At 49.5% G+C, this 27,741-nt stretch overlaps 1 protein-coding gene across 2 annotated transcripts in view; it reads right to left on the bottom strand.

The window, feature by feature from the left end:
- Positions 1–5,287: 5,287 nt before the first annotated feature.
- Positions 5,288–27,741, bottom strand: part of SLC2A4 (solute carrier family 2 member 4) — a 36,222-nt gene continuing 13,768 nt past the window's right edge. For both annotated transcript variants that reach the window (XM_087714290.1, XM_087714291.1), the window contains exons 2-11: positions 23,646–23,762; positions 18,771–18,943; positions 17,678–17,802; positions 15,154–15,269; positions 12,257–12,419; positions 9,713–9,900; positions 9,523–9,627; positions 7,712–7,813; positions 6,506–6,709; positions 5,288–5,502 (exon numbers count right to left, since the gene is read on the bottom strand). In XM_087714290.1, coding sequence (XP_087570416.1) covers positions 5,299–5,502; positions 6,506–6,709; positions 7,712–7,813; positions 9,523–9,627; positions 9,713–9,900; positions 12,257–12,419; positions 15,154–15,269; positions 17,678–17,802; positions 18,771–18,943; positions 23,646–23,762 — 1,497 coding nt within the window. In that variant the 3' untranslated portion in view covers positions 5,288–5,298. The remainder of the gene's footprint in view (positions 5,503–6,505; positions 6,710–7,711; positions 7,814–9,522; positions 9,628–9,712; positions 9,901–12,256; positions 12,420–15,153; positions 15,270–17,677; positions 17,803–18,770; positions 18,944–23,645; positions 23,763–27,741) is intronic.

Below are 27,741 nucleotides of genomic sequence, written 5' to 3'. Positions count from 1 at the left end.
CATCTGTCTGTCTGTCTATATTCTCTCTCTCCATATCTATCTATATCCATCTCTCTCTCTCTCTCTCCATATCTATATCCATCTCTCTCTCTCTCTCCATATCTATATCCATCTCTTTCTTTCATATCTATCTATATCCATCTCTCTCTCTCTCTCTCCATATCTATATCCATCTCTCTCTCTCTTTCATATCTATCTATATCCATCTCTCTCTCTCTTTCATATCTATCTATATCCATCTCTCTCTCTTTCTCTCTCTCTCCATATCTTATATCCATCTCTCTCTCTCCATATCTATCTATATCCATCTCTCTCTTTCATATCTATCTATATCCATCTCTCTCTCTCTCTCTCTCTCCATATCTATATCCATCTCTCTCTCTCTCCATATCTATCTATATCCATCTCTCTCGCTCTCTCCATATCTATCTATATCCATCTCTCTCTCTTTCTCTCTCTCTCCATATCTATCTATACCCATCTCTCTCTCTCTCTCCATATCTATATCCATCTCTCTCTTTCTTTCATATCTATATCCATCTCTCTCTCTTTCTCTCTCTCTCCATATCTATCTATACCCATCTCTCTCTCTCTCTCCATATCTATATCCATCTCTCTCTCTCTCTTTCATATCTATATCCATCTCTCTCTCTTTCTCTCTCTCTCCATATCTTATATCCATCTCTCTCTCTCTCCATATCTATCTATATCCATCTATCTCTCTCTCTTTCATATCTATATCCATCTCTCTCTCTTTCTCTCTCTCTCCATATCTTATATCCATCTCTCTCTCTCTCCATATCTATCTATATCCATCTATCTCTCTCTCTTTCATATCTATCTATATCCATCCATCTCTCTCTCTCTCTCTCTCTCTCTCCCCATATCTATATCCATCTCTCTCTCTCTCCATATCTATCTATATCCATCTCTCTCTCTCTCCATATCTATCTATATCCATCTCTCTCGCTCTCTCCATATCTATATCCATCTCTCTCTCTCTCTCTCTCTCCATATCTATATCCATCTCTCTCTCTCTCTCCATATCTATCTATATCCATCTCTCTCGCTCTCTCCATATCTATCTATATCCATCTCTCTCGCTCTCTCCATGTCTATCTATATCCATCTCTCTCTCTCTCTCCATTATATCTATCTATCTATCTATCTATCTATCTATCTATCTATCTATCTATCTATCTATCTATCTATCTATCATCTATCTCTTTCTCTCTCCATATCTATATCCATCCATCCATCTATATCTATCTCTCCATATCTATATCTATCTATCTATCTATCTATCTATCTATCTATCTATCTATCTATCTATCTATCTATCTATCATCTATCTATCATCTATCTATCATCTATCATCTATCTATCATCTATCTATCATCTATCATCTATCTATCTATCTATCTATCTATCTATCTATCTATCTATCTATCTATCTATCTATCTATCTATCTATCTATCTATCTCTCCCGATCTATCCATCATGCTCTCTATGTATCCATATTTATATCCACATCTCTCTCCCCCCCTCTCTCTCTATATATCTATATCTATATCTATCTCTCCATCTCTCTCCCTCTCCATCTCCCTCCCCATCTCCCCCCCCATCTATTGCAATAGCACTTAGTCTTATATACCACCCTAAGCGTTTTATAGAGTCAGTCTATTGCCCCCCAAAACCTGGATCCTCATTTTATCCACCTCGGAAGGAGTAGAATAGAACAACAGTGTTGGAAGGGACCCTGAAGGTCTTCTAGTCCAACCCCCTGCCTGGGAGGGGAGGCTGAGTCAGCCTTGAGCCTGGGGAGATTCGAAGTGTCAAACTCCAACAGCTGGCAGTCAGCAGAAGTAGCCTACAGTACTGCACTCCGACCACTGCACCACCGTGGCTCTAGAAACCAGGAGGATGCGAGTTCAAATCCTCCCTTAACACACACACCATCAGACCTGGGGCCACTCCCTTTTTCTCTCCGTCCTGGGAAGCAGGACAAGGGAGCTGACCACTTTGGGAATTTCGGGGATGATTGGCCCCAAAATCACCCAACTGGCTTTCATGTTTTAAGGTGGGACTAGAACTCACCGTCTCCTAGTGATGGGCCTTACCAAGGGGTTAAGAGTTTTGGTCTCCTTTTCCTGAGCCATCAGTGGAACAACTTGCCACCTGAAATTGTGGGTTCTCCATCCCTGGAGGCTTTTAAGAAGACTGGCCAGCCATTGGTCTGGGATGGTGTAGGATCTCCTTGAGCAGGGGGTTGGACTAGAAGACCTCCAAGGTCCCTTCCGTTATTCTGTTAGATTAACCAAGGATTGGGCTGACATGAGAGACAGTCTTCCAAATATCTCAGGGTCAAGCTATTCTCCAAAGCCCCTGAAGGCAGGACAACAGAATCGGAATCACAGAGATGGAAGGGACCCTGTAGGTCATCTAGTCCAACCCCGCACAGGACGAGAAGCGACGGGTGGAAACTCACCAGGGAGAGAAGCAACTTAGGAGGGACAAAAGTCTCAAATTTTTGCAACCTTCTCTAAATGCCGCTGGCTGGGGAATTGATTCTTTGCCTAAAAACACCAGAAAAATAAAATAAAATCTAGCCGAGGTTTCGGTGTAACATCTTCCTGTTTCCCACGGTCTTCCGTTCCGCGACTTCTCTCTTTCTGAGGAAATTCCCGAGTAATTCAAACGTCGTGCCAAGCAAAGAGAAAACTCCAAAGCGTAGCCATCTATCCTTTTATATACAAATACCGTGGTTTTTTTTTCTAGAAATACATTAGGAAACATGCCCACACGCGTGCACACACGCACACACACACAAAAAACCCTCGGGCCACGTTAAGACATTTTCTCTCGTGACACAAAACCCTTCGCGCCGTTAGACGAAGCCGGAGGGGGAGAAAATCTGCTTAAAAATATATATATATTTTGACAATTTCTCGCATTATTTTTTTTTCATTCCCCGTGCTGGTTTTCCCGCACGGAGGGGTGGCGTAGTGGCTCGAATTTCCCCGCCGTTTTGTCGGCTTCTGTTTTAAAACTTTCCTGCTGCCGTAGGAGGGAAATAATAAAAAAATAACCCATAATTCTAAGCGCTCTTTGTAGTAGGATGCAAAAGAAAAAGAGGTTTGAAAACTCGCAGGGGTTGAAAAGTAGAGGAGGGGGGGAATTCGACACAGAATTCCCACGGACGGCAATGGAGAAAACGGGACCCAATCCCAGGTCTGTGTGGAAATTTATTCCTTGCAAACCCCTTTCCTTACTAACCCTGATGATGCTACCTAGTTAGGTCATGAGACGTTTGCAAGGAAACCACCAAGCTCAGAGAGCATCAAGGACCCCTGAGTCGTTTTCTTCCACCTCCTCCTCTCTGCAAACTCCACTCCCTTTTAGCACTCAGTAGTGGGTTTCTACCGGTCCACACCGGTTCGTGCGAACTGGTTCGTCCGGTGGACCTGGAAGTAACTTCCGGGGACGCCAGCACCGGCCTTGTCGCTCGATATCTCCCTTGCCGTCCGGTCGCAGCTCGCTCGCTAGCCCGCCCGTCCGCACTAAACTAGGCCAGCCCAGCTAGTAGCACTGATGACGTTCGTTAGTTGGGTCATGAAACGTCTGGAAGAAAACCACAAGTTACGAGCGCACCCAGGACCCCACAGTCCTTTTCGTCCTCCCTACAAACCCCACTCCCTTCTAGCACTGATGACGTTCCCTAGTTGGGTCATGAAACGTCTGCAAGGAAACCACCCAGCTCAGAGGCCCCCAAGGGACCCCTCCTTTCAACCCCGAGCTACGAATATTCTCCTTTAATGGTGGGTGAAGGTGCCCCACAAAATAATTTGTTTGCAAAATCGTCCCTTTTGCAATATGAATTTGTTTTTAAGCCTAACCGTTTTCAAAACCCACAGCTCCAGTTAGGGTTCCCCCCCCCTTTTTTTTTAATCTCAGGCATCTGTGGTGGTTTTGGGGTGGGTGGGGGGGCAGAGTCCTGGTAATCGCGGAGACGCAGGAGAGGCAAAAGGCTGGGTTGGGGGAGGGGGGGTTAACCATGCCATCTGATCAGGAATTGACTGTTTGCAAGAGATCAGCTCAGCTCCCCAGAGAAGTAGGCGTCTCTCGCACTCGGGCCCCCGAAAGGGAAGGGAGGTCCAGGAAACGGGGTTGAGAGGGAGGACAGCGACCGAGAAAACGTTGCGCCTTGCAGTGTTTCCCAGCCAGACGGGTGGACTCCAACTCCCAGAATTCAAGACTGGTGGTTGAAAAACATTTATGCTGCTTGGGGAATTCTGGGAGTTGGTTGAGACCCACAAATGCTGGATGGGGAATTCTGGGAGTTGGTTGAGATCGACAAGTGCTGGATGGGGAATTCTGGGAGATGAAGCCCACCCGTCTTAAAGTGGCGGAGGGTGGGAGGCACTGTCCATGGAAAGCAGCCTGCCTCTTGACTCTCGCAGGATGGAGTAGGGGCCTTGTAGTCCTTCCTCTGGAGGTGGCCTCAGTAGTCCCAACATCACCACGGAGGGCCAGAGAGGGACTACCGGCCATTCTCGGACTCTTCCACCTCTTTGGTCAACACCAATGTGGCTCCTTTAAGACTCGTGGACTTCAATTCCCAGAATTCCCCAGCTGGCAAGGTTTTTACCCAGAATTCAGCTGTGTATAGGACTTTCTTAATAGATGGTGGGAATGAAGCACAGGTACTATATCTTGGCTTGACAGCAAAGTAGAAGGAAATGGCCTGGGGAATTCTGGGAGTTGAAGTCCACAGGCCTTAAAGGTGACCCTTTCAACAGCCCCCCCCCCCCCCCGGTCTAGTAGGCCTATCGTGAACCCCGTGAAAGAGGAACCCTCCCGAGGGAGTAGCAAGGAACTCTGTCCATGCTCTTGTGCAATATGCACTCAGGAGGTATCTTGACCCCAAGACAACCAGGGACGACATGTGGAAGTTGCGGATGGGTATTTGGCAGCCAGTCTCTCCTGTGGGGAGAGGACTGGTTTGTGCATCAGAAAAAAAGGGGGCCACCCAGAGGGCATCTTTCCAACCCAAAGCTTAATTTACAGCAGAGCGAGAGTGATGCCTGCCCTCCCGATCTTCTTTTCTTAAAAATGCAAGCGGACCGAAGAAACCGTTTGGCCGAGACCCCGAGACCGTCCGGCAAGGCCTCGTGGCCCTAAAGTGCTAGTCAAACCCGGCAATCTTTGCCGCCGTCCCTGATTCCACTCCTTGTGGTCTCCTTTCCTTCTCCGCCGTTCCTTTCCCTGCTCTTCCACACACCGCCCGCCCCCCCTCTTCATTCGTGGCCGTCTTGACCCAGCTCCTCCAGCTCCGTGTAAGGCTTGAACTCGTGTTCCAACAACGACCGGTTGCGTCGGAATGCGGTGGCGATGTCGTCGAAAGTGCGCCCCCGAGTCTCAGGCACCTTGAGGTAGGTGAAGGCGGAGAAGATGAAGAGGAGGATGGCGAAGATGAGGAAGACGTAAGCACCGATCGCCTCCTGCAAGGGATGACAGAATAACAGAGGTGGAGGGGATCTTCGAGGTCTTCTAGTCCAACCCCCCTGCCCACGATCATAGAAACATAGGGCTGGAAGGGTCCTTGGAGGTCTTCTAGTCCAACCCCCCCCAGATCATAGAAACATATGGCTGGAAGGGACCTTGGAGGTCTTCTAGTCCAACCCCCCCAGATCATAGAAACATAGGGCTAGAAGGGAACTTGGAGGTCTTCTAGTCCAACCCCCCCAGATCATAGAAACATAGGGCTAGAAGGGACCTTGGAGGTCTTCTAGTCCAACCCCACTGCCCAAGATCATAGAAACATAGGGCTGGAAGGGACCTTGGAGGTCTTCTAGTCCAGCCCCTTGGTCAAGACCATAGAAACGTAGGGCTGGAAGGGACCTTGGAGGTCTTCTAATCCAATCCCCCCCCCCCGCCCAAGATCATAGAAACATAGGGCTGGAAGGGACCTTGGAGGTCTTCTAGTCCAGCCCCTTGGTCACGACCATAGAAACATAAGGCTGGAAGGGACCTTGGAGGTCTTCTAGTCCAGCCCCTTGGTCACGACCATAGAAACATAAGGCTGGAAGGGACCTTGGAGGTCTTCTAGTCCAGCCCCTTGGTCAAGACCATAGAAATATAGGGCTGGAAGGGACCTTGGAGGTTTCTAATCCAATTCCGCCCCCCCCCCCCACCAGCCCAAGATCATAGAAACATAGGGCTGGAATAGACCTTGGAGGTCTTCTAGTCCAGCCCCTTCCCCCCAGATCATAGAAACATAGGGCTGGAAGGGTCCTTGGAGGTCTTCTAGTCCAACCCCGCTGCCCAAGGTCATAGAAACATAGGGCTAGAAGGGAACTTGGAGGTCTTCTAGTCCAACCCCCCAAGGTCATAGAAACATAGGGCTGGAAGGGACCTTGGAGGTCTTCTAGTCCAACACACACACACACACACACACGACGCAAGATCATAGGGACATAGGGTTTAAGCGGGACTCCGACTCACCTGGATGGCCGGGAAGCTCATGCCGATGATGAAGTTGCAAGTCCAATTGGCAAAGCCGGCGACGGCCATGGCGGCCGGCCGGGGTCCCTGGCTGAAGAGCTCGGCCACGATGAACCACGGGATGGGGCCGGGCCCGATCTCAAAGAAGGCCACGAAGGCGAAAATGGCCACCATGCTGAGGTATCCCATCCAGGGGACGCTTTTCTGTGGAGAGAGAGAAGAACGTCTGAGGGGATTTGAACCGGACACGCAACGCAGATACGGACGGGATAGTCCTCGCATTGCGACGCTTCGTTTCGTGACCATTCAGAGTCGACCTGGCCCTGAAGTAAGGGACCTAAGACTGGTTTTCTCACACTTACGACGGTTGCAACGCACGCACGTATTTATGACGGTCGTAGCAGCCATACGGTGATGGGATCAAAATCCAGGCGCTTGGCAAGTGACTTGTATTTATGACGGTCACAGCGTCCCGGGGTCACGCGATCCCCTTTTGTGACCTCCCAACGAGCAAAGTCAATGTGGGGAAGCCGGATTCACTTAACGACCGTGTGACTCACTTAACAATTGCAGGGATTCACTTATCAATTATGGGAAGGAAGGGCTTAAAATGGAGCAAAATTTACTTAACAACTTAACAAGTTCGGGGCTCCACCGTGGTCGTAAGGCGAGGACTGCCTATGTAATTGATTGACTAACTTAACGACCACGGTGATTCGCTTAACAACTGAGGCAAGAAAGGTTGCAAAATGAAGCAAAACTCACCAAACAAATGCTTCGCTTAACAGCAGGAATTTTGGGCTCAATTGTTGGGGTCATGTCAAGGACCCCTCCGTATGGTCAATGATTCGCTTAACGACCGTGCTGCTAACTTAACAACTACAGAGTTTTGGGTTAAGAAAGGTGACAACATGGAGCCAAACTCAGAAAACAACTGTTTTGCTTAACAACCAGAAACATGTGGCTCGGTTGGAGTTATATGTTGAGGACTACCTCCGTTTGGGCGTCTGAGGTGAGGAGGGCTTCCTTTTGGGGGCCTACTGAAGTGGGGGGGCACCCATGTTGTTTCCTCCCTCACAAAAGGAAATCGGACACCCAGTTGGTTCAGATTAAGAGACAGCGGAACTGACCGCCACAAGATGCGGCTGATTGGGACGGAGAGAAACGCAGCCCTCAATAGGCGGCATCCTTGGTCCGGCTACTCACCAGGAGGAGGAGCGAAGTCATCATCAAAAGGGCACAGACCCCCATTCCGAATAAGCCCACCATGTGTAACGTCCGCCTTCCTGCCCGCTCGACCAAGAACACCTGGAAGAGAGTGGAAAGGTGAGGAACAGGTGATCCCCGGGGGGGCCAGGTAAATGATCCTGCTTGATTTCTATAGCAAATTATCGAGAGCAATGTTTGAATTTTATAGCAAACTAGCTGATAACCCTGAGTAGCCTGGGTATGTGTTTATCCCAATTCTGTATTACCATGGCAACTCCACTGTGCTGTACAGTAGAAGCCATTTGAAGGCACAACAGGCTGTATCTTAACAGAACTGGAATCCAAAATGCACACTATCGCTGTCAAAAGTACTGTGAGTTGACACTATAGATGTAATTCAGTCCTTTTTATTTTAGCGGCCCAGGCGTTCCAGAGTTATGCTGGAACGTACAGACACGGACACACACACTGGCAGGGATGTGTTCCTGTATCGGTTCGCTTTGCGCGTGCTTTGTGCTGCTCGCACAGGATCGGTTGACTGAAAATTGCGCAGAAACATGCTGGCAATGGCAGAAGAGACTGGGAAACTGGTTCAGGGGCGTGGCCAGCCTGTTCTGCGACCCGAGCCAAATCACCACTACCGGTTCGGTCAAACCGGGAGCAGCCCACCTCTGCACACTGAGGGGTGTCTTGCCCTCCACAGTATTTGCTTCCAGTGAGTAAGTCATCTGTGTACCAAGTTTGGTTGAAATTGCTTGAGGCGTTCCAGAGTTATGTTGGAACACACTCACACAAGCACATCCATTTTTATATAGATAGATTGAGCAGGGGGTTGGACTAGAAGACCTCCAAGGTCCCTTCCAGCTCTGTTATTTTGTTATTTCAAGGTCTACAGTAAATTACTGGTAGCAAATTTTGATTTTGATTTTTATAGCAAATTGAGCAGGGGGCTGGACTAGAAGACCTCCAAGGTCCCTTCCAGCTCTGTTATTTCAATTATAGCAAATCATTGATAGCAAATTTCGATTTTTATAGCAAATTGAGCAGGGGGCTGGACTAGAAGACCTCCAAGGTCCCTTCCAGCTCTGTTATTTCAATTATAGCAAATCATCGATAGCAAATTTCGATTTTTATAGCAAATTGAGCAGGGGGCTGGACTAGAAGACCTCCAAGGTCCCTTCCAACTCTCTTATTCTGCTATTTCAATGTCTACAGTAAATTATTGGTAGCAAACTCCCGTACGGGACTTGGTAATTGCTAAATTTTGCGGACAACGGGAGGAAGGAATGGCTGGAACTTAACCAACATTTCTCAGCCGTTTTAAGTTGTGTGGACTTCAACTCCCAGAATCCCCCTCTTTTTCTTTTCACTTTGCCGAAGTCAAGTTATATTACGTTCACCTCGTACCCCCCCTCTACTAAGAAAGCTACCCTATACGAAATAAAATGCGATCGAGGAGTTGAACCGCATTTGTTCTTCTTTATTTATTCATTTAATGACCATTCCAAGGGAGTGATGACCTTACGACCGTGGCAGGGTCATCCCCCCCCCCCCGCCGGGTCACAGGATCGAAATCCAGACGCTTGGCGACGGACTCGTATTTACGACGGTCGCAGAGTCCCAGGTTGACGCGACCCGCAAATCCAGAGGGGAAATTCAGCCGGTTCGTATCGGTTCGCTCGAACCGGTTGCAGAAATCGCGGGTGGGTTAGCTCTATGCTGTCCTATTTAGGCAAGTTTTTAGGGCCGGGTGTATGCGTGGAAGGCGTGTGCGCGAGCAGTGCGCATAAATGGAAGGGATCGCTTACCGAAATGACGGTGAAGACGGTGTTGACCACGCCCGTCCCGATAGTCGCGTATATGGGTTGCTCCAAGCCAGCTTTGGTCAAGATGTCGGTGGAGTAATAGAAGACCTAAACATGGAGGGGGAAGGTTCTTCGTGGTCCTTGGGGGGTCCCCTGTCCCACCACCCTCCTTCTTCCCGGCAGCCCCACTTACCGCATTGATGCCCGACAGCTGCTGGGACAGCTGCAGCACCACAGCGATCAGCAGCGGCTGGCGGTAAATGCCGGAACGGAAGAGCTGGAGGATGGAGACTTTAGGCTCCATGTCCATTCGCCGTTTCTCCTCCTTCATCTCGGTCAATGCCGCGCTCACATCCTGACGTCCCGTCAGCCGCTTGAGACCTAGGGAGGAGGGAGGGGGAACCCGTGGAAGTTAGCAAGAGGGGAGCGCCGCCCAATGGGGTGGGGAAAGAGGGAATTCAAGGAACGGGGGTGGGTGGGTGGGAAGATGGCATGGGAAAAGAGGGATGGCCAACCATTGGGTCTGCTTGAAGGAACATCTCAATCCGGGCTCTAGAACTGCAATTCCCAGCGTCCCTTTGGGATGTTAGCTCAGGATTTTGGGACTTGTAGGCATCTGGAGGGTAATGGATTTTGGGGGAAGCTGGACAAGATTCCATGGGTGGATCCATAAATACGGTCAACGGTGAGAAGTGAAGAATAGATCAGAAGGCCTAACTTTAACTTGAGGTCATTTCCTGTAGTTGTGGGTGTTCCATCACCGGAGAATTTCAGAAAACAGACCGGACAATCTTATGCCTTGGGTGGTATAATGTCTCCTGCTTGAGCAGGGGCTGGACTAGAAGACCTCTGGGGTCCCTTCTAGCCTTATGATTCTATGTGTTGTGGTCTGCCAGTGGCCTGCGGAGCTGGCAGCCGAGTCGGAGTCAGCGAGGAGGTTGGGGAGGGACATGGGCCAGTCCTGGAGTCTGGGGGAGGCTCGGACGAGGGCTCTGTGTCGGAGGTAGAGAGGGGGCCTCCGGGAATTATTTGCTGCCTCCGGAGCCTGATACCAGCGAGGCAGAAGAACAGTGTGAGCCTGTTCCCACTGTGCCCATGCGCAGAGCTGCCAGAAGGCAAGAACAGTTAAGACAAAACGGGCGACTAGGGAGTGAGGCTTGGAGATGATTGGCCCCTCCCATAAGACGTAAACAAGGAGCAAACTATTTGCAGGAAGCAATTTTGTTCGTTTTGGTCGGTTCAAACTCTGAAGCTCCGTTTTGACTCTGTGCTAAGTTTGGCCCTTGCAAAACTAACTGGCCATTAGTTGCTCCGGTAGCGTTTCAAGGGAGATAAAGGTGGGTGCTTATCAGCCTTGCCCTGAAAGACTTTGGCAGACTTCTGTAGGACTCTCCGCAGACTGTTTGTGAATCGTTACGGGCTGGGAATGAACATAATTCACAGCCGTAGAAATAAAAAGAGGGTTTGGGGGACGAAGCGTGCGCTTTTTGTACTGTCTGAGGAAGCCTCGGTCAGGGCACTCTGTCCTAGCTCAGGGGTCTCCAAACTTCCTGCCAACTAACCCTCCTCCTAAGCCTTTCCATCACTTTGTACCTTAGTTGGCTTGGTATAATGCTAAGTCCTGAGTGCACAATGCCCAAGAGTGCCGCAGAGCATGTGCAGAGTTCCTCGCTACTCCCTCAGGAGGTTCCTTTGGCAGCCTTCCTCCTTCAAGTAGTCCAGAAACATTCATTTTTCCAGCCAAATTGCCACCTTCGACACCGGTCTGTGTGTGTCTCCACTCATCCGTCCATCTGTCCGTCCAAACCTTAGGCCCCTTTAAGGCTCACGGACTCCAAAATCCCAGAATTCCCCAGCCAGCAAGGCTTTACCAGAATTCACACACTGGTAAGAACAAAAATAAAGGTGACTAGACTATTTTCTCGCAAATTTTGTTTGTGATAACTTCCTTCATAGACAGCGGGAATGAAGTATGCATAATATATCTTCGCCAGCAAAGTGGCGGGGGGGGGGGCGGAGAGAAAGCTGGCTGGGGAATTCTGGGAGTTGAAGTCCACCAGTCTGTAAAGTGGGCAAGGTTGGAGACCCCTGATTTAAGACCTGTGGACTTCAACTCCCAGAATTCCCCAGCCAACTCTCTCTTTTTCTCACTTGGCTGAAATAAAGATATATTACACCTACTGCATACCCACCGTCTATTAAGAAAGTTACCCTACGGGGCTGGCTGGGGAATTCTGGGAGTTGAAGTCTACCAGTCTTCAAGTGGCCAAGGTTGGAGACCCCCGATTTGATACTCGTGGACTTCAACTCCCAGAATTCCCCAGCCAACTCTCTCTTTTTCTCACTTTGCTGAAGTCAAGATATATTACGCTTACTGTATACCCACCGTCTATTAAGAAAGTTACCCTACGTGGCTGCCTGGGCGAAGTCCACAGCGCTCCTCCCCGGATCTTACCCAGGGAACGTTCTACTACAAGTGGTCTTCAACTTACAACGGTTCATTTAGCGACTGTTCCAACCCCAAGGGGAAAAAGAAGCCTCACGAACGGCCCTCACTTTGACAATCACTCCAGCGTCCCCGCAGTTGCGCGATCGCAATTCGGACGCTCGGCGACAGTGGCTTGTGAAATCGGGCAAAACTCACTTCACAACTGTCCCGCTTTGCAACGGGCAGACAGGGCTCGTCGGCTGCGGTCATAAGCGGGGTGGGTGGGTGGGGGCCATTGCCCGTACTCACTTTCTTTGGCCTTGGACTCCTTGTTCCGGATGATGTACAGGTAGCGCGGGCTCTCCGGACAGAAAGGGAAGAGCAGGAGCTGCAGGATGGAGGGCACCACGGTGATGCCCATCAAGAGGGGCCAGTAGGTCTCCGTGCCCAACAGGCTTTCCAGGCCGCAGATCTGTGGCAGGAGGGGGGGGGGGACGGGAGAAAGCAGTTGGTTCAAGACGGACGCGCAATCAACTGGAAGAGGCTGCGCTAAATATCGGCGCGTCAAGAGGAGGAGCTGCTCGCGTTTGTGGGGTCCCTGAAGCTCTCAGAGAGTGGTTGGCTTTCTAGCGGGCGTTTCATGAGCCAACTAGGGAATGCCATCAATGCGAGGAGGAGGAGGAGGAGGAGGAGGAGGAGGAGGAGGAGGAGGAGGAGGAGAAAGAAGAAGAAGAAGAAGAAGAAGAAGAAGAAGAGAGGAGGAGGAGGAGGAGGAGGAGGAGGAGGGGAAGGGAAGAGGAAGAAGAAGAAGAAGAAGAGGAGGAGGAGGAGGAGGAAGAAGAAGAAGAAGAAGAAGAAGAAGAAGAAGAGAGGAGGAGGAGGAGGAGGAGGAGAAGGGGAAGGGAAGAGGAAGAAGAAGAAGAAGAAGAGGAGGAGGAGGAGGAGGAGGAGAAGAAGAAGAAGAAGAAGAAGAAGAGAGAAGGAGGAGGAGGAGGAGGAGAAAGAAGAAGAAGAAGAAGAAGAGAGAAGGAGGAGGAGGAGAAGGAGGAAGAAGAAGAAGAAGAAGAAGAGAGAAGGAGGAGGAGGAGGAGGAGAAGGGGAAGGGAAGAGGAAGAAGAAGAAGAAGAGGAGGAGGAGGAGGAGGAGGTGGAAGAAGAAGAAGAAGAAGAAGAGAGAAGGAGGAGGAGGAGGAGGGGAGGAGGGGGAGGGGAGGGGGGAGGAGGAGGAGAGGGGGAGAAGGACTGTGGGGTCCTTGGGGGTCTTTGAACTTGGCTGTTTTCTTGCAGACGTTTTATGACCCAACTAGGTAGCATCATCAGTGCTAGAATGTGCAAATACCCCTCCCTTCAACCACTGATGATGTTCCCTAGTTGGGTCATGAAGCGTCTGCAAGAAATATCCAAGCTCGGAGAACCCCCAGGACGCCCCAGTTTTTTCCTCCTCCTCCTCCTCCTCTTCCTCCTCCTTCTCTCTGCAACCCCCCCACCCCTTTCCAGCACTGATGATGTCCTCTAGTTGGGTCATGAAACATCTTCCAGAATACCTGAAGCTTAGAGACCACCAAGGACACCATAGTCGTCGTCGTCGTCGTTGTCGTCGTCGTCGTCGTCGTCCTCGTCCTCCTCCTCCTCCTCCTCCCTCGCACTGATGATGTTCCCTAGCTGGGTCATGAAACGTCTTCAAGGAAACCCCCAAGCTTAGAGAGCACCAAGGACCCCCACAGTCCAATCTTGGCCTACAGAAGATCTCTTCAACTGGTAGAAAGAGCACCAGTTACACTTCCCGCAGGCCTCCCCAAGGCTTCGCTGGTGAAGCCTTTGGGAAAACAACACCTTACATGTTTCACAATAAGAAGCAGCCTTAACCTGATCGGTTTGTAATCAATTGTATTTATTCCACAAAGGGCTGGTTTTAGGGACCCCACTCTCAATACCTGGGACTGGAAATCACAATACATTATGGTTGCAGTCCTCGACTTACCACGCTTCATTTAGTGACCCTTTGAAGTTGCAACGGCAAAAAAAGTGACCGACGACCGTTTTTCGCACTTACGACCGTTGCAAAATTCAGACACTTGGCAACGGACCCCTATTTATGATGGCTGCATGTCCCGGGGTCACGTGCTCCCATTTGGCGACCGTCTGACAAAGCAATGTCAACGGGGAAGCCGGATTCGTTTAACAACCGTGTGACTCACTTAAGAATGGCGGGGATTCACGTGACAGCTCTGGCAAGGAAGGGCGTACCGTGGGGCAGAATTTGCTTCATTGTCACACTTAGCAACAGAAAGGTCTCCGTTGTGGTCGTAAGTCGAGGACTTAACCTGGACCCCATTGACAGATGGTTTCCTGGGCTTCAATGGTGCTTCTCACAAGTAAGTAATTTAAACTCAGTTTAAATGCTCACCCATCATGACCTAAGTCAGGGGTCTCCAACCTTAAATACTCAAAGAGCCACAAATGTCCTAACCGGAAGCCCCCCATTCAATTCTGGATCTGACCGGAAGTCCGGTTCCCCCATCATAGAGTCTCCTCCTAGCACAGCGTCCTTTTTCCTCTACCTGTCCTAACCGAAAGCCCTATCCACTGTGAAGCCGATCGGTGACAGGGAGCCACAGCAGAGGGATGAAAGTGCCACATGCGGCTCTGGAGCCGCACCTAACCGAAAGCCTTATTAATTAAGGAGCCAACTGTCGACAGGGAGCCGCAGCAGAGGGATGAAAGAGCCACATGCAGCTCCAGAGCCACACCTAACCGAAAGCCCTATCAATTGAGGAGCCAACTGTCAACAGGGAGCCACAGCAGAGGGATGAAAGAGCCACATGCAGCTCCAGAGCCACACCTAACCGAAAGCCCTATCAATTGAGGAGCCAACTGTCAACGGGGAGCCACAGCAGAGGGATGAAAGAGCCACATGTGGCTCCGGAGCCACACCTAACCGAAAGCCCTACCAATTGAGGAGCCAACTGTCAACAGGGAGCCACAGCAGAGGGATGAAAGAGCCACATGCGGCTCCGGAGCCACAGGTTGCCAACACCTGACAAAAGTTCACTCCCATCCCCAGCCTTAGTGCCCCTTATCACATAAGGCGGACCCCGCCCCATTTTCGTTCCAAGTCAGGGCAAGTCAAGTCCATCTCCCCCCCCCCTTTGACCTGATCCCCTCCACCCCTTCCAAATCTCTAACGTGAGGAGGGGGGCTGCTTACCTGTGCAACTAGGATCCCGATGACAATGGCCAGCTGGTTCAGGGTCCCCAAAGCCCCCCGAAGCTTGGTGGGGGCGATCTCCCCCACATACATGGGGACCAGTCCGGAGGCAAATCCTGGGGGGGGGGGAGGGAAAGAAGGGGGGGGTGAACGAGACTCCTAAATTGCCCCTACCCAGAGGGGGAATCCACTGAAGGGAGAAAAAAACATGATGTTGAAAAACCATCCCTGCAGTAGTGTGGAGGCGTGCTGCTCCTGAACATGGAGGCTTGACAGGAAGGAGACCCCGGATTTGCTAAACTGAAGCTCAACCTGGGTTAGCTCAACACCCCACCTCCCCCTCCCTCCACATCAACAGCCCTGCTCTTTTGGTGTTAGGAAATTTTCGTCCCCCTTCCCATATTGTAGAAGTTGGAAGATTGATTGGTTGGTTGGTTCAATTTCCATCCGTCCGTCCGTCCGTCCGTCCGTCCGTCCGTCCACCCATCCATCCATCCATCCATCCATCCATCCATCCATCCATCCATCCATCCATCCATCCCTTGATTGCATTGAGATACCATTCTAGTCAAGACTGATTCAGTGCAATTGAGATAGTGAGTTCTAGTCCCCTCTAAAAGCCGGCTGGGTGACTTTGGGCCAATCACCAGGCGACAGTGAGTTCTAGTTCCAACATAGGCATGACGCCGGCTGGGTGACTTTGGGCCAATCACCAGGCGACAGTGAGTTCTAGTCCCGCCTTAGGCATGAAAGCTGGCTGGGTGACTTTGGGCCAATCACCAGGCGACAGTGAGTTCTAGTTCCAACATAGGCATGACGCCGGCTGGGTGACTTTGGGCCAATCACCAGGCGACAGTGAGTTCTAGTCCCGCCTTAGGCATGAAAGCCGGCTGGGTGACTTTGGGCCAATCACCAGGCGACAGTGAGTTCTAGTTCCAACATAGGCATGACGCCGGCTGGGTGACTTTGGGCCAATCACCAGGCGACAGTGAGTTCTAGTCCCGCCTTAGGCATGAAAGCCACCTGGGTGACTTTGGGCCAATCACCAGGCGACAGTGAGTTCTAGTTCCAACATAGGCATGAAAGCCGGCTGGGTGACTTTGGCCAATCACCAGGCGACAGTGAGTTCTAGTCCCGTCTTAGGCATGAAAGCCGGCTGGGTGACTTTGGGCCAATCACCAGGCGACAGTGAGTTCTAGTTCCAACATAGGCATGAAAGCCGGCTGGGTAACTTTGGGCCAATCACCAGGCGACAGTGAGTTCTAGTCCTGCCTTAGGCATGAAAGCCGGCTGGGTGACTTTGGGCCAATCACCAGGCGACAGTGAGTTCTAGTTCCAACATAGGCATGAAAGCCGGCTGGGTGACTTTGGGCCAATCACCAGGCGACAGTGAGTTCTAGTCCTGCCTTAGGCATGAAAGCCGGCTGGGTGACTTTGGGCCAATCACCAGGCGACAGTGAGTTCTAGTTCCAACATAGGCATGAAAGCCGGCTGGGTGACTTTGGGCCAATCACCAGGCGACAGTGAGTTCTAGTTCCAACATAGGCATGAAAGCCGGCTGGGTGACTTTGGGCCAATCACCAGGCGACAGTGAGTTCTAGTCCCGTCTTAGGCATGAAAGCCGGCTGGGTGACTTTGGGCCAATCACCAGGCGACAGTGAGTTCTAGTTCCAACATAGGCATGAAAGCCGGCTGGGTGACTTTGGGCCAATCACCAGGCGACAGTGAGTTCTAGTCCCGTCTTAGGCATGAACGCCAGCTGGGTGACTTTGGGCCAATCACCAGGTGACAGTGAGTTCTAGTTCCAACATAGGCATGACGCCGGCTGGGTGACTTTGGGCCAATCACCAGGAGAAAGTGAGTTCTAGTCCTGTCTTAGGCATGAAAGCCGGCTGGGTGACTTTGGGCCAATCACCAGGTGACAGTGAGTTCTAGTTCCAACATAGGCATGACGCCGGCTGGGTGACTTTGGGCCAATCACCAGGCTACAGTGAGTTCTAGTTCCAACATAGGCATGAAAGCCGGCTGGGTGACTTTGGGCCAATCACCAGGTGACAGTGAGTTCTAGTTCCAACATAAGCATGAAAGCCGGCTGGGTGACTTTGGGCCAATCACCAGGCTACAGTGAGTTCTAGTTCCAACATAGGCATGAAAGCCGGCTGGGTGACTTTGGGCCAATCACCAGGTGACAGTGAGTTCTAGTCCCGCCTTAGGCATGAAAGCCAGCTAGGTGACTTTGGGCCAATCACCAGGTGACAGTGAGTTCTAGTTCCAACATAGGCATGACGCCGGCTGGGTGACTTTGGGCCAATCACCAGGCTACAGTGAGTTCTAGTTCCAACATAGGCATGAAAGCCGGCTGGGTGACTTTGGGCCAATCACCAGGCGATGGTGAGTTCTAGTCCCCCCCCGAGATCTCCTCCTCTGGGCTCCCTTTCTCTCCGTTACTCAACACCCGATAGGCGTAAAACTGCCTCCCCCCCCCATGAAACGGTGACCCCCCCACACCCCGCCACCCCCTTACCTGAGAACGCCCCGATCACAAACCTGCCGAAGATCATCATTTCGTAGGATTTGCCCAGCTTGGCCAGCCCCATCAAGCCCCCGCTGATGAAGGCCAGACCGTTGTTGATAATCATGGCTCTTTTTCTGGAAGGAAAGGAGACCACACGGCATGGACAACGGAGCTCGCTTGTGGGACGAGGGGGGGGGGGGAAGGTCCCATTTTGCACCCAGGGGGTCCCGTCAACTTTCCCCCCGCGAAGGGAAGGCCTGTAGCTGCAGAGACAAGGGCCTTTTCCATAGCAACCCAATCAGACCGTGTTCCGACCGTCGATTTAACCAGGACCAGCCGATAAACCGGCATTCCCCGGGTATTTATGTAAAGGGGGGGGGAATGTCCGGGGGAAACGTAATTTCTGTTGTTGGATTTTCCCCCTTACCAGAGGGAGCCCCCTTGTGGAGTACTGTAGAAGCCGTTACCATGGCAACTCCACTGTACAGTAGAATCAATTTTACAGCAGTACAGTAGAAGCCATTTTAAGGAACAAAAGGCTGTATCTTAACAGAAACGGACACCACCCCACCCCCGGGGGTGTTAGAAATATCTCCATATAGGCAGTCCTCGACTTACAACCGTTTGTTTAGTGACTGCTCAAAGTCAGAACGGCACTGAAAAAGGTGACTCTTAGGACCCTTCCTCACCCTTACGACCGCGGCCGCTTCCCCGTGGTAACACGATCAAAACTCGGACCCTTGGCGAGGGGCTCCGGTTTACGACGGTCGCGGTGGTTACGCCATCCCCCTTTGGCCGACCTTCTGATGCACAAAGTCAACAGGGGGGGGAAGGCCGGATTCGCTTAACAACCGTCGGACTAGCTTAACCGCGTCAACGATTCGCTGAACGACCGCAGCAGAAAAAGTTGTAAAATGGGGCAAAAATAACTGAACAAACGTCTCCCTTAGCCACAGAAATGTTGGTCGTAAGCCGAGGACCACCTCTATTCACGCCTCTCGTAAGCCAAGGACCCTCTTCGGTTAATAATTTCTTCCCCGCTAGGTAGGAGCCCACCCTGGGAGGGGGGAGGGAGGGAGGGAGGGAGGGGGGAGGGACTCACCTGCCCAGCCATTCGGAGACCACGCCCACCAAGAAGGAGGAGAGCATCCCTCCCAGGGAGAAGATGGAGACCGAGAGGGACCACAGGACTTTGAGCAGGGCCGGGTCGATGGAGGTGGCGTTCTCCACGCCTTGACGGTGCATCCAGGTGGCGTTGTAGCTCTGCTCGATGATCTGGGACGGGAGGAGGGGAGGGGGGAGAGGGAGGGGAGGGGCAAGCAGAATTACTGTTATGGTCGCTTGGAATGTCCACGCATCGGCCGGCGTTAAAACGGAACCTATTCGGGTGCCGTTTCTCTGAATGTTTCCTGTGTGAAAAGGATTGCGATCGAGTGCTTTACAAAACTGGGGATGGGATGGGAGGGGATGGAGGGGAGGGGAGGTGGAGGGAAGGGAAGGGAGGAGAATAATGGGATGAAGAAAGGATAGGATAGGATGGGAGAGGAGAGAAGAGAATGAGGAAGAAGAATAGAATAGAGTGAATAATATATAGGAATAGGAGAGATATAGGATAATAATATAGGAATAGGAGAGAAGAGGAAGAGAATGAGGAAGAAGAATAGAATAGAATAGAATAGAATAGAATAGAATAGAATGAATAATAAACTATAGAATAGAATGAATAATGAAATATAGGAATAGGAGAGAAGAGGAATGAGGAGGAAGAATAGAATAATGAGAATAATGGGATGAAGGAAGGATAGCGTAGGATAGGATGGGATGGGATGGGAGGGAAGAGAATAATAGAATGAAGAAAGGACAGGATAGGATGGGAGAGGAGAGAAAAGAATGAGGAAGAATAGAATAGAAAGAATAATAAAATACAGAATAGAGTGAATAATGAAATATAGGAATAGGAGAGAAGAGGAATGAGGAGGAAGAATAGAATAATGAGAATAATGGGATGAAGGAAGGATAGCGTAGGATAGGATGGGATGGGATGGGAGGGAAGGGAAGAGAAGAGAATAATAGAATGAAGAAAGGACAGGATAGGATGGGAGAGGAGAGAAAAGAATGAGGAAGAATAGAATAGAAAGAATAATAAAATATAGAATAGAGTGAATAATGAAATATAGGAATAGGAGAGAAGAGGAATAGAATGAGGAAGCAGCATAGAATAGAATAGAATAGAATGAATAATAAAATACAGAATTAGAATAGAATAATAAAATATAGAAATAGGAGAGAAGAGAATGAGGAAGAAGAATAGAATAGAATAGAATAGAATGAATAATAAAATATAGAATAGAATAGAATGAATAATAAAATATAGAATAGAATAGAATGAATAATAAAATACAGAATTAGAATAGAATAATAAAATATAGGAATAGGAGAGAAGAGGAAGAGAATGAGGAAGAAGAATAGAATAGAATAGAATGAATAATAAAATATAGAATAGAATAGAATAGAAGGAATAACAAAATATAGAATAGAATGAATAATAAAATACAGAATTAGAATAGAATAATAAAATATAGGAATAGGAGAGAACAGAACAGAACCATAACTATTGTCAAAAAAAATTCAATTTAATTAATTCTTTTTTTAAAAAATCTTTAATTAATTTAATTCATTTCATTCAATGATTCATTAACCCCCTGCTCACATGACCTCTATGGGTGATCTTCCCAGCCCCACTCCCCGCAAGCAAAGTCAAAGGGGGAGGGGGGGGAGGAAGCCGTATTTGCTTAACGACCCTGCGACTCACTTAACAACGGAGGCGACTCGCTGAGCCACCGGGCCAAGAGAAGGCCCCCAAAATCGAGCGCGATTCACTGAACAACCGCCCTCCTTAGCAATCCAAACTCAAGCCCCCAACTCTGGTCGTAAGTCGAGGACTGCCTGTACTGAAATGGGAGGAGGCGGGATGGTGGCCGATAATTCGAATAAACAATAATATTCAGCCTTTTCGGTGCATTTCTCTCCGTAACACGCCAACGGCTCTGCTTGCTTTTTAGGAGATTTATTGATTTATTTATTTCAGGAAACGTAGGAAATTTCTGAGACTTGTGTGTTTCGGAACACAATCACAACAATGGAGGGTTTCCTGCAGCTTTCCGTTCGTTTCCAGGAAGAGCCCAAGAGCTGAATTCTCCGATATTTCCTTCTCTTTGTGTGGATTTGAGCTACTCTTGGCAAGGGGGAAGCCTTCTCCAGACAAAAAGGTCACCAGGAGATCACAGCGGTCCTCGACTTACGACGGCCATGGCATCCAAAACGCCTGCCGCTAAGGGAGACAATTGTTCGGTGAGTTTTTGTCCCATTTTCCCAAGCTCTCTTTGCCACGGCTGTTAAGGGAATCACTGCCGTCGTTAAATTAGTCCCCGGTTGTTAAGTGAACCTGGCGTCCTCACGGACTTCGTCGGAAGGTCGAAAAAGGGGATCGGGGACGCTGCGACCGTCATAACTACGGGTCCGCGGTCCGAGCGCCTGAATTTTCACCGCTTGACCACGAGGAGGCTGCAAGGGCCATCAAGCGTGAAAAGCAGTCCTCGGTCACTGTTTTTCGGTGCCGTCGTAACTTCGAGCAGTCGCTAAATGAACTGCTGTCAGTTGAGGCCTACCTGAACGCAATTAAAATATTCTAGCTGGACGCTAGAAGACTGGGACCCAGAAGCTTGATATAATATTCAGTTGAATATTCCATTTCTACACTTTCGTAAGGCAAAGCTTTTGATCACAGGGTCGCAGCAGCCATTTTGACTTTTTTGACCTAGGCTCTCCGGGAAGGACCTCGGAAGAGCTGTAGGATCTGGCTGGAGATCGATCTTCATACGAGGACATCCTTGGAGTCAATCGGAACCGATCGCGTGTCAGAAGGTCAATCCATGGGAAGACCCAGCTATCTTGGGAAGTCCATACAGTTGGAAGATAGGAGAAGACAAAGAGGACCAGCAGGATGGAAGGAAGGCTCAGTTATAATGGCGATGAAGGATCAGGTTGGGGAGACATCTTCATGGAGAACATTCTAGGAGGTAGTTAAAAGTTGCAGAGAAGAGAAGAGAAGAGAAGAGAAGAGAAGAGAAGAGAAGAGAAGAGAAGAGAAGAGAAGAGAAGAGAAGGACAACCAGCAGGAAGATGGACTGAGTTGTAGTGATGATGGAGGCACCATTAGAAGAGGAGAAGGATCAGGTTGGGGAGACATCTTCATGGAGAACATTTAGGAGGTATTAAAAGTTGACACTGCCTTGATGATCATCATCAACCAATCAGTTTCTATTGAGCCAAGCCATAGAACCTCCAAAGAAGTCCATAAGCTTTGGAAAAGGAGAAGAGAAGAGAAGGACAACCAGCAGGAAGATGGATGGATTGAGTTGCAGTTGTGATGGAGGCCCCACAACAAGACCTGAAGGATCCGTTTAGAGACAGATCCTGCTGGAGAACATCTTTGTGGTCAATCAGAACTTCTCAGATGGCAGAACATCAATGCAGCAGGGTTCTTAAAGTTGACCCTACCTTGATGGTCTTCATCAACCAATCAATTTCTATTGAGGTAATCCATCCAACCTCCAGAGGAGTCCATAATGGTGGGAAAGATGGAAGAGAAGAGGACAACCACGGAAGGTTGAGTGGGCAGAGGTGTAGTGGTGATGGAGGCACCGTTGGAAGAGCAGAAGGATCAGGTTGGGGGAGACATCTTCATGGAGAACATTCTAGGAGGTAGTTAAAAGTTGACCCTTGATGGTCTTCATCAACCAACCCATCCAACCTCCAGAGAAGTCCATAATGGTGGAACAGGTGGCAGGGAAGAGGACAACTAGCAAGAAGGCCAATTGTGGTTGTGGTGAGGATACCATTACAAGACCTGAAGGACTATATTGGAGGCAGATCCTGCAGGAGAACATCCTTGTGGTCAATCAGAACTTTTCAGATGGCGGAATATCAATCCACAGGAAGACCCAGCTCTCTTGAGAGGTCCATAAAGTTGGAAGGAAGGAGAAGGATAGCAGGAGGATAGCAGGAAGTGGAGAGGACACCATTATAGTGATGATGGAGGCACCGTTGGAAACAAATCATGGAGAACATCTAGGACGGGGGTGTCAAACTCACGGCGTCACAGCGGCGTCATGTGACGTATCGGGACTTTGCTAAATCGGGCATGGCCAGCACATGACGCATCCAGGCCGTGGGCCGGGAGTTCGACAGCCCTGATCTAGGAGCTTGTTAAGGTGGACATTGCCTTGATGGACTCCATCAATTAATCAATATCTACGGAGACCAGCCGTACAGTCTCCAGAGAAGTCCATAATGGTGGGGAAGGTGGAAAGGGAAGAGAAGAGGACGATCAGCAGGAAGGTGGATGGACTGAGGCGTAGTGGTGATGGAGGCATCACCAGAAGACCGGAAGAAGTGACCATGAAGAACGTCCAAGTAGACCAACCTTTAAGGTTGGTGGACTTCAACTCCCAGAATTCCCCCCATCAACACACCGGTTTCCCATTTAATTGCCATCTATCCGTCTATCCCACTTGCCATTCATTTATTAATTTAGCTTGTCATGGGTTATTTATATATAAGGTATATTACATCTACCGCATTCCCACCGTCTATTAAGAAAGTTACTCCACCCCCCCCCCCCAAAATGGGGTGAAGACAGTTTAGCCACGCGGGTTCTTATCCATGCTGAATTCTGGTCAAGTTCTGGGAATTCTGGGAGTCGAAGTCCACCAGACTTAAAAGTCCTCAAGGTTGAAAAACACGGAGTTAGGTGGTCACTAAGAGAGGACCCTGGTCTGAGGCCAGATAACCAATCAGAATCAGTCCATCCCACCCACCACCCACTAAATAACTATTCTCGGCTCTCGGAAACGACTTCAGCATCTTTCTGACGGCTTCCCCTCCCCAGGCCCAGGACACAGCTTCATCGGCTCACCTTTTGGGGTGCATTGATCACCCCGATGTTGTACCCGAACTGCAAGGATCCCAAGATGGCCGTGAAGACGGACAGGATTAAGACGGGGGTAATTTCACTTCCATCCACCTCCGTGCTCTGAAAAACAGAATTCCCGGTTAAGTTTGCGGAACGGAGAAATGGGGGACACCCCCCCGGCACATTTGGGGTGAATTGCCAAAAAAGCCAAGAAGGTCCCCTTCAATTAAATCGGTCCTTCGATTTTCTTCGTTTACAGCGTTACCCACTTTAAGGTACGGGGGACTTCGACTCCCAGAATTCCCCATGCCGGCTGAGGGATTCTGGAGTTGAAGTCCGGTCGTCTTTCGATGATTAAGGTGCAGGTGGGTGGACTTCAACTCCCAGAATTCCCCAGGCAGCCATGCCGGCTGAGGGATTCTGGGAGTTGAAGTCCGGTCGTCTTTCAATGATTAAGGTGCAGATGGGTGGACTTCAACTCCCAAAATACCCCAGGCAGCCATGCCGGCTGAGGGATTCTGGGAGTCGAATTCCACCCATTTTAAAATGGCTACAACTCTCAGAATTTTCCCAGAATTCCCCAGCCGGCATTCAACCCACAAAGGGAACCCTTGCTGCTTACGACAGCACCTGAATCAGATGGCTTACTGGCATTTTGGCATCCTCGATGACAGAGGTGGGTTCCTACCGGTTCGCACTGGTTCGATAGAACCGGTTCGCACCTATTCGGTAGAACCGGTTCGTCAAATCTACCGAACCGGTTAGAAGAGGTTCCACCAGCGGACCCGGAAAGCAGGCCACACCTACAGAAGAGGTTCCAAACTTTTTTGAAACCCATCACTGAACACCGTTTCACACCCTCGAAGATGGGTGGACTCCCAACGCCCACGATTCCCCAGGCCTCACGGGTGGCATCCTGGGAGTTGAAGTCCAACCCTTTTAAAACCGCTCAGGTGCGTAGCTGTTCCTACCGGTTGCTCCAGCTTCTTGCCAACCAGCTGGGCAGGCCGATTCGGAAACATGCAGCCACAAGCCCATAATGCACAGCCCCTGCGGCAACATGGTGCAAGACAGGGCACGCGTCTCCGGGGGCAGAAAGGATGGATGCCCTGCGTGTTTAAAACCCCCAATCCTTCGACTCCTTCCCCGTTTTGAGAGGTGTTGGGATTCCTCGCGGATGAAAACATCTGGACGGAGGCCAGACGCAGCCTAAGGGGTCGAAATGTTATCTATTTCCTGCTGCAATCCTATTTCTCCTCCCCCCCCCTCACTTCACTACACCCTACATTCCCCCGCGCACCACACACACACATCACACACACACACGCAAATAGATTTACAGGGCAGCCGCGATGCCGAACAATGAAAGGTGGGGAATTATGATTAATTTCCGGAACGGTTGCTATCCGGCGGCGATCGGGCCAAGCCCAACACGGCTCAGGATGGCGTGCAAAAGTCAATATTTGATTTAAGCATTTAGATCGGGACCGCGATATCGCGTCCCTCCGGGTCCCCGACCAGGAAGAGAGAGAAGAAGACGGAAGGCAACGCACAACGGCACACAAGGTTGTTGTGCAAGGAAGTCAGTGAAGGGGGGGGAGGAGGGAATCCTGCACTGTCAGAAATAGAACTCTCTCGTTCAGTGTGTGTGTGTGTGTGTGTGTGTGTGTGTGTGTGTGTGTGTGTGTATTGGCTATTTAAAAAATCCAGTGTAGGGCAGGGGGTTGGACTAGATGACCTCTAAGGTCCCTTCTGTATCTGTAAATCGATCAACACCCTGCCCCCTGCCGCTTAAATCCTGAAGGGAAAGGTCCATCACAATACACCGACGGTCCTCGACTTACGACCGTTCACTTAATGACCGTTCAGAGTTACAACGGCGCTGGCCGCTACTCACCCTTGCAATCTTTGTAGCGTGCCCATCGTCGCCTGATCCAAATCCAGACTGCTTGGCCACGGACTCGTTTTTATGACGGTCGCAAACCGTCCCCGGGGGGGTCAGGGGAATCCCCGTTTGCGACCTTCTGACAAGTAAAATCCAGAGGGAAGCCCGATTCACTTAACGGCCATGTGACTCGCTTAACAATGGCAGGGATTCGCTTATTGCGGGAAGAAAGGACTTAACCTAACGTCGCGACGAGGGCAATCTGCTTAACAACAGTGGCCGAGAAAGGTCGTAAAATGAGGCAAACCTCGCTGAACAAATGTCTCGCTTAGCAACGGAAGTCTGGGGCTCCAGGGTGGTCGTACGTCGAGGACCACCTGTAGTAATTGGACGTCAGCGGCATTGACAAAATCCCCGTCTTGTCAATTTCAAAAGGCGGACATCTTTGAGACCTTTGACCCCCATCAAATATTCACATTAGCCTCTCCGGGGTCCTTGGGAAGGACTCCAGAGGTGGATCAAAAGGTCCAATCCTGTTTGACCGGCCATAACCATCCGAAACATCTGGAGCACCATTGAATACCTTCGTCATTGACAAAATCCTCGTCGGTCAATTTCAAAAAAAGGCAGCTTTGATTAGCCGCAGCTTCCATCCTTACCGGAAAATCTTTCACACTATCAAACAACATCTGCATATCCTTTACCCATCGGCCAAGTCCTGGGGAGGGACTTATTAGGTGGCCCCCAAATGCCCTCCCCTCTCTGCACATCTGGCTGACTGCAACGAACCACGTAATAATAACGGCTCAACAGCTGGATTAAAAACACCGACGGATGTTTGGAAACCGATCAAGGAGAGGAGCAACAGGGAGGACAATTGACCGGTGGAACAGCTTGCCACTAGAAATGCTGTTGTTAAGTGAGTCACGCCGTCATTAAGGGAACCCGGCTCCCCCCCCCCCACGGACTTTGCTTGTTGGAAGGGTGCAAAGGGGGTCACGTGACTCCCGGGGACACTGCGGCCGTCATAAATAGGAGTCGGTTGCCAAGTGTCTACATTTTGATCCCGTGGCCATGAGGCGGCAACGGTCGTAAGTGTGAACAACGGTCGTGAGTCACTTTTTTCAGTGCCGTTGCAACGTCGAACGGTCACTAAACAAACCATTGTAACTCAAGGAGAATCTGTAATGCAATCAAACTCTTAGTGAGATCAAAAACAAAGAATGGATCTCTTTCCTTTGTTCCTACCCAACTCTTCCCATCCAACGAAAAAATACACCAAATATATTTGCAGTCAGATAGATGGATGGATGGATGGATGGATGGACGATAGATAGATAGATAGATAGATAGATAGATAGATAGATAGATAGATAGATAGATAGATAGATAGATAGATGATAGATAGATAGATAGATAGATGATATAGATGATAGATAGATAGATAGATGATATAGATGATAGATAGATAGATAGATAGATAGATAGATAGATAGATAGATAGATAGATGATAGATAGATAGATAGACAGACGATAGATAGACAGACAGACAGACAGACGATAGATGGATAGATGGATGGATGGATGGATGGATGGATGGATAGATAGAATGAGAATGATAGATGAATGATAGATAAGATGAATGATAGATGAATGATAGATAGACGATAGATAGATAGATAGATAGATAGATAGATAGATAGATAGACAGACAGACAGACAGACAGACAGACGATAGATGGATGGATGGATGGATGGATGGATGGATGGATAAACAATAGATAGATAGATAGATAGATAGATAGATAGATAGATAGATAGATAGATGAAAGATGGATAGATAGATAGATAGATAGATAGATAGATAGATAGATAGATAGATAGATAGATAGACAGACAGACAGACGATAGATGGATGGATGGATGGATAGATGGATGGAGATGATAGATAGATAGATAGATAGATAGATAGATAGATAGATAGATAGATAGATAGACAGACAGACAGACAGACAGACAATAGATGGATGGATAGATGAATAGATAATTAGATAGACAGACAAGAATAGATGATAGACAGATGGACAGATGGATGTGTGGGTGGGTAGGTATGTAGGCAGACAGACAGACATGAATAGATGATAGATGGTAGGTAAGTAGATAGATAGATTAGATAGGTAGAGATGGATGGATGGATGGATGGAGATGGATAG

The sequence above is a fragment of the Thamnophis sirtalis genome, unplaced genomic scaffold (assembly GCF_051295495.1).
Source record: "Thamnophis sirtalis isolate CommonGarterSnake01/CBP01778 unplaced genomic scaffold, rThaSir2_p1.2 scaffold_4, whole genome shotgun sequence".
In the NCBI taxonomy this organism is placed as follows: Eukaryota; Metazoa; Chordata; class Lepidosauria; order Squamata; family Natricidae; genus Thamnophis; species Thamnophis sirtalis.
This window is presented reverse-complemented; position numbering and strand designations above follow the sequence as displayed.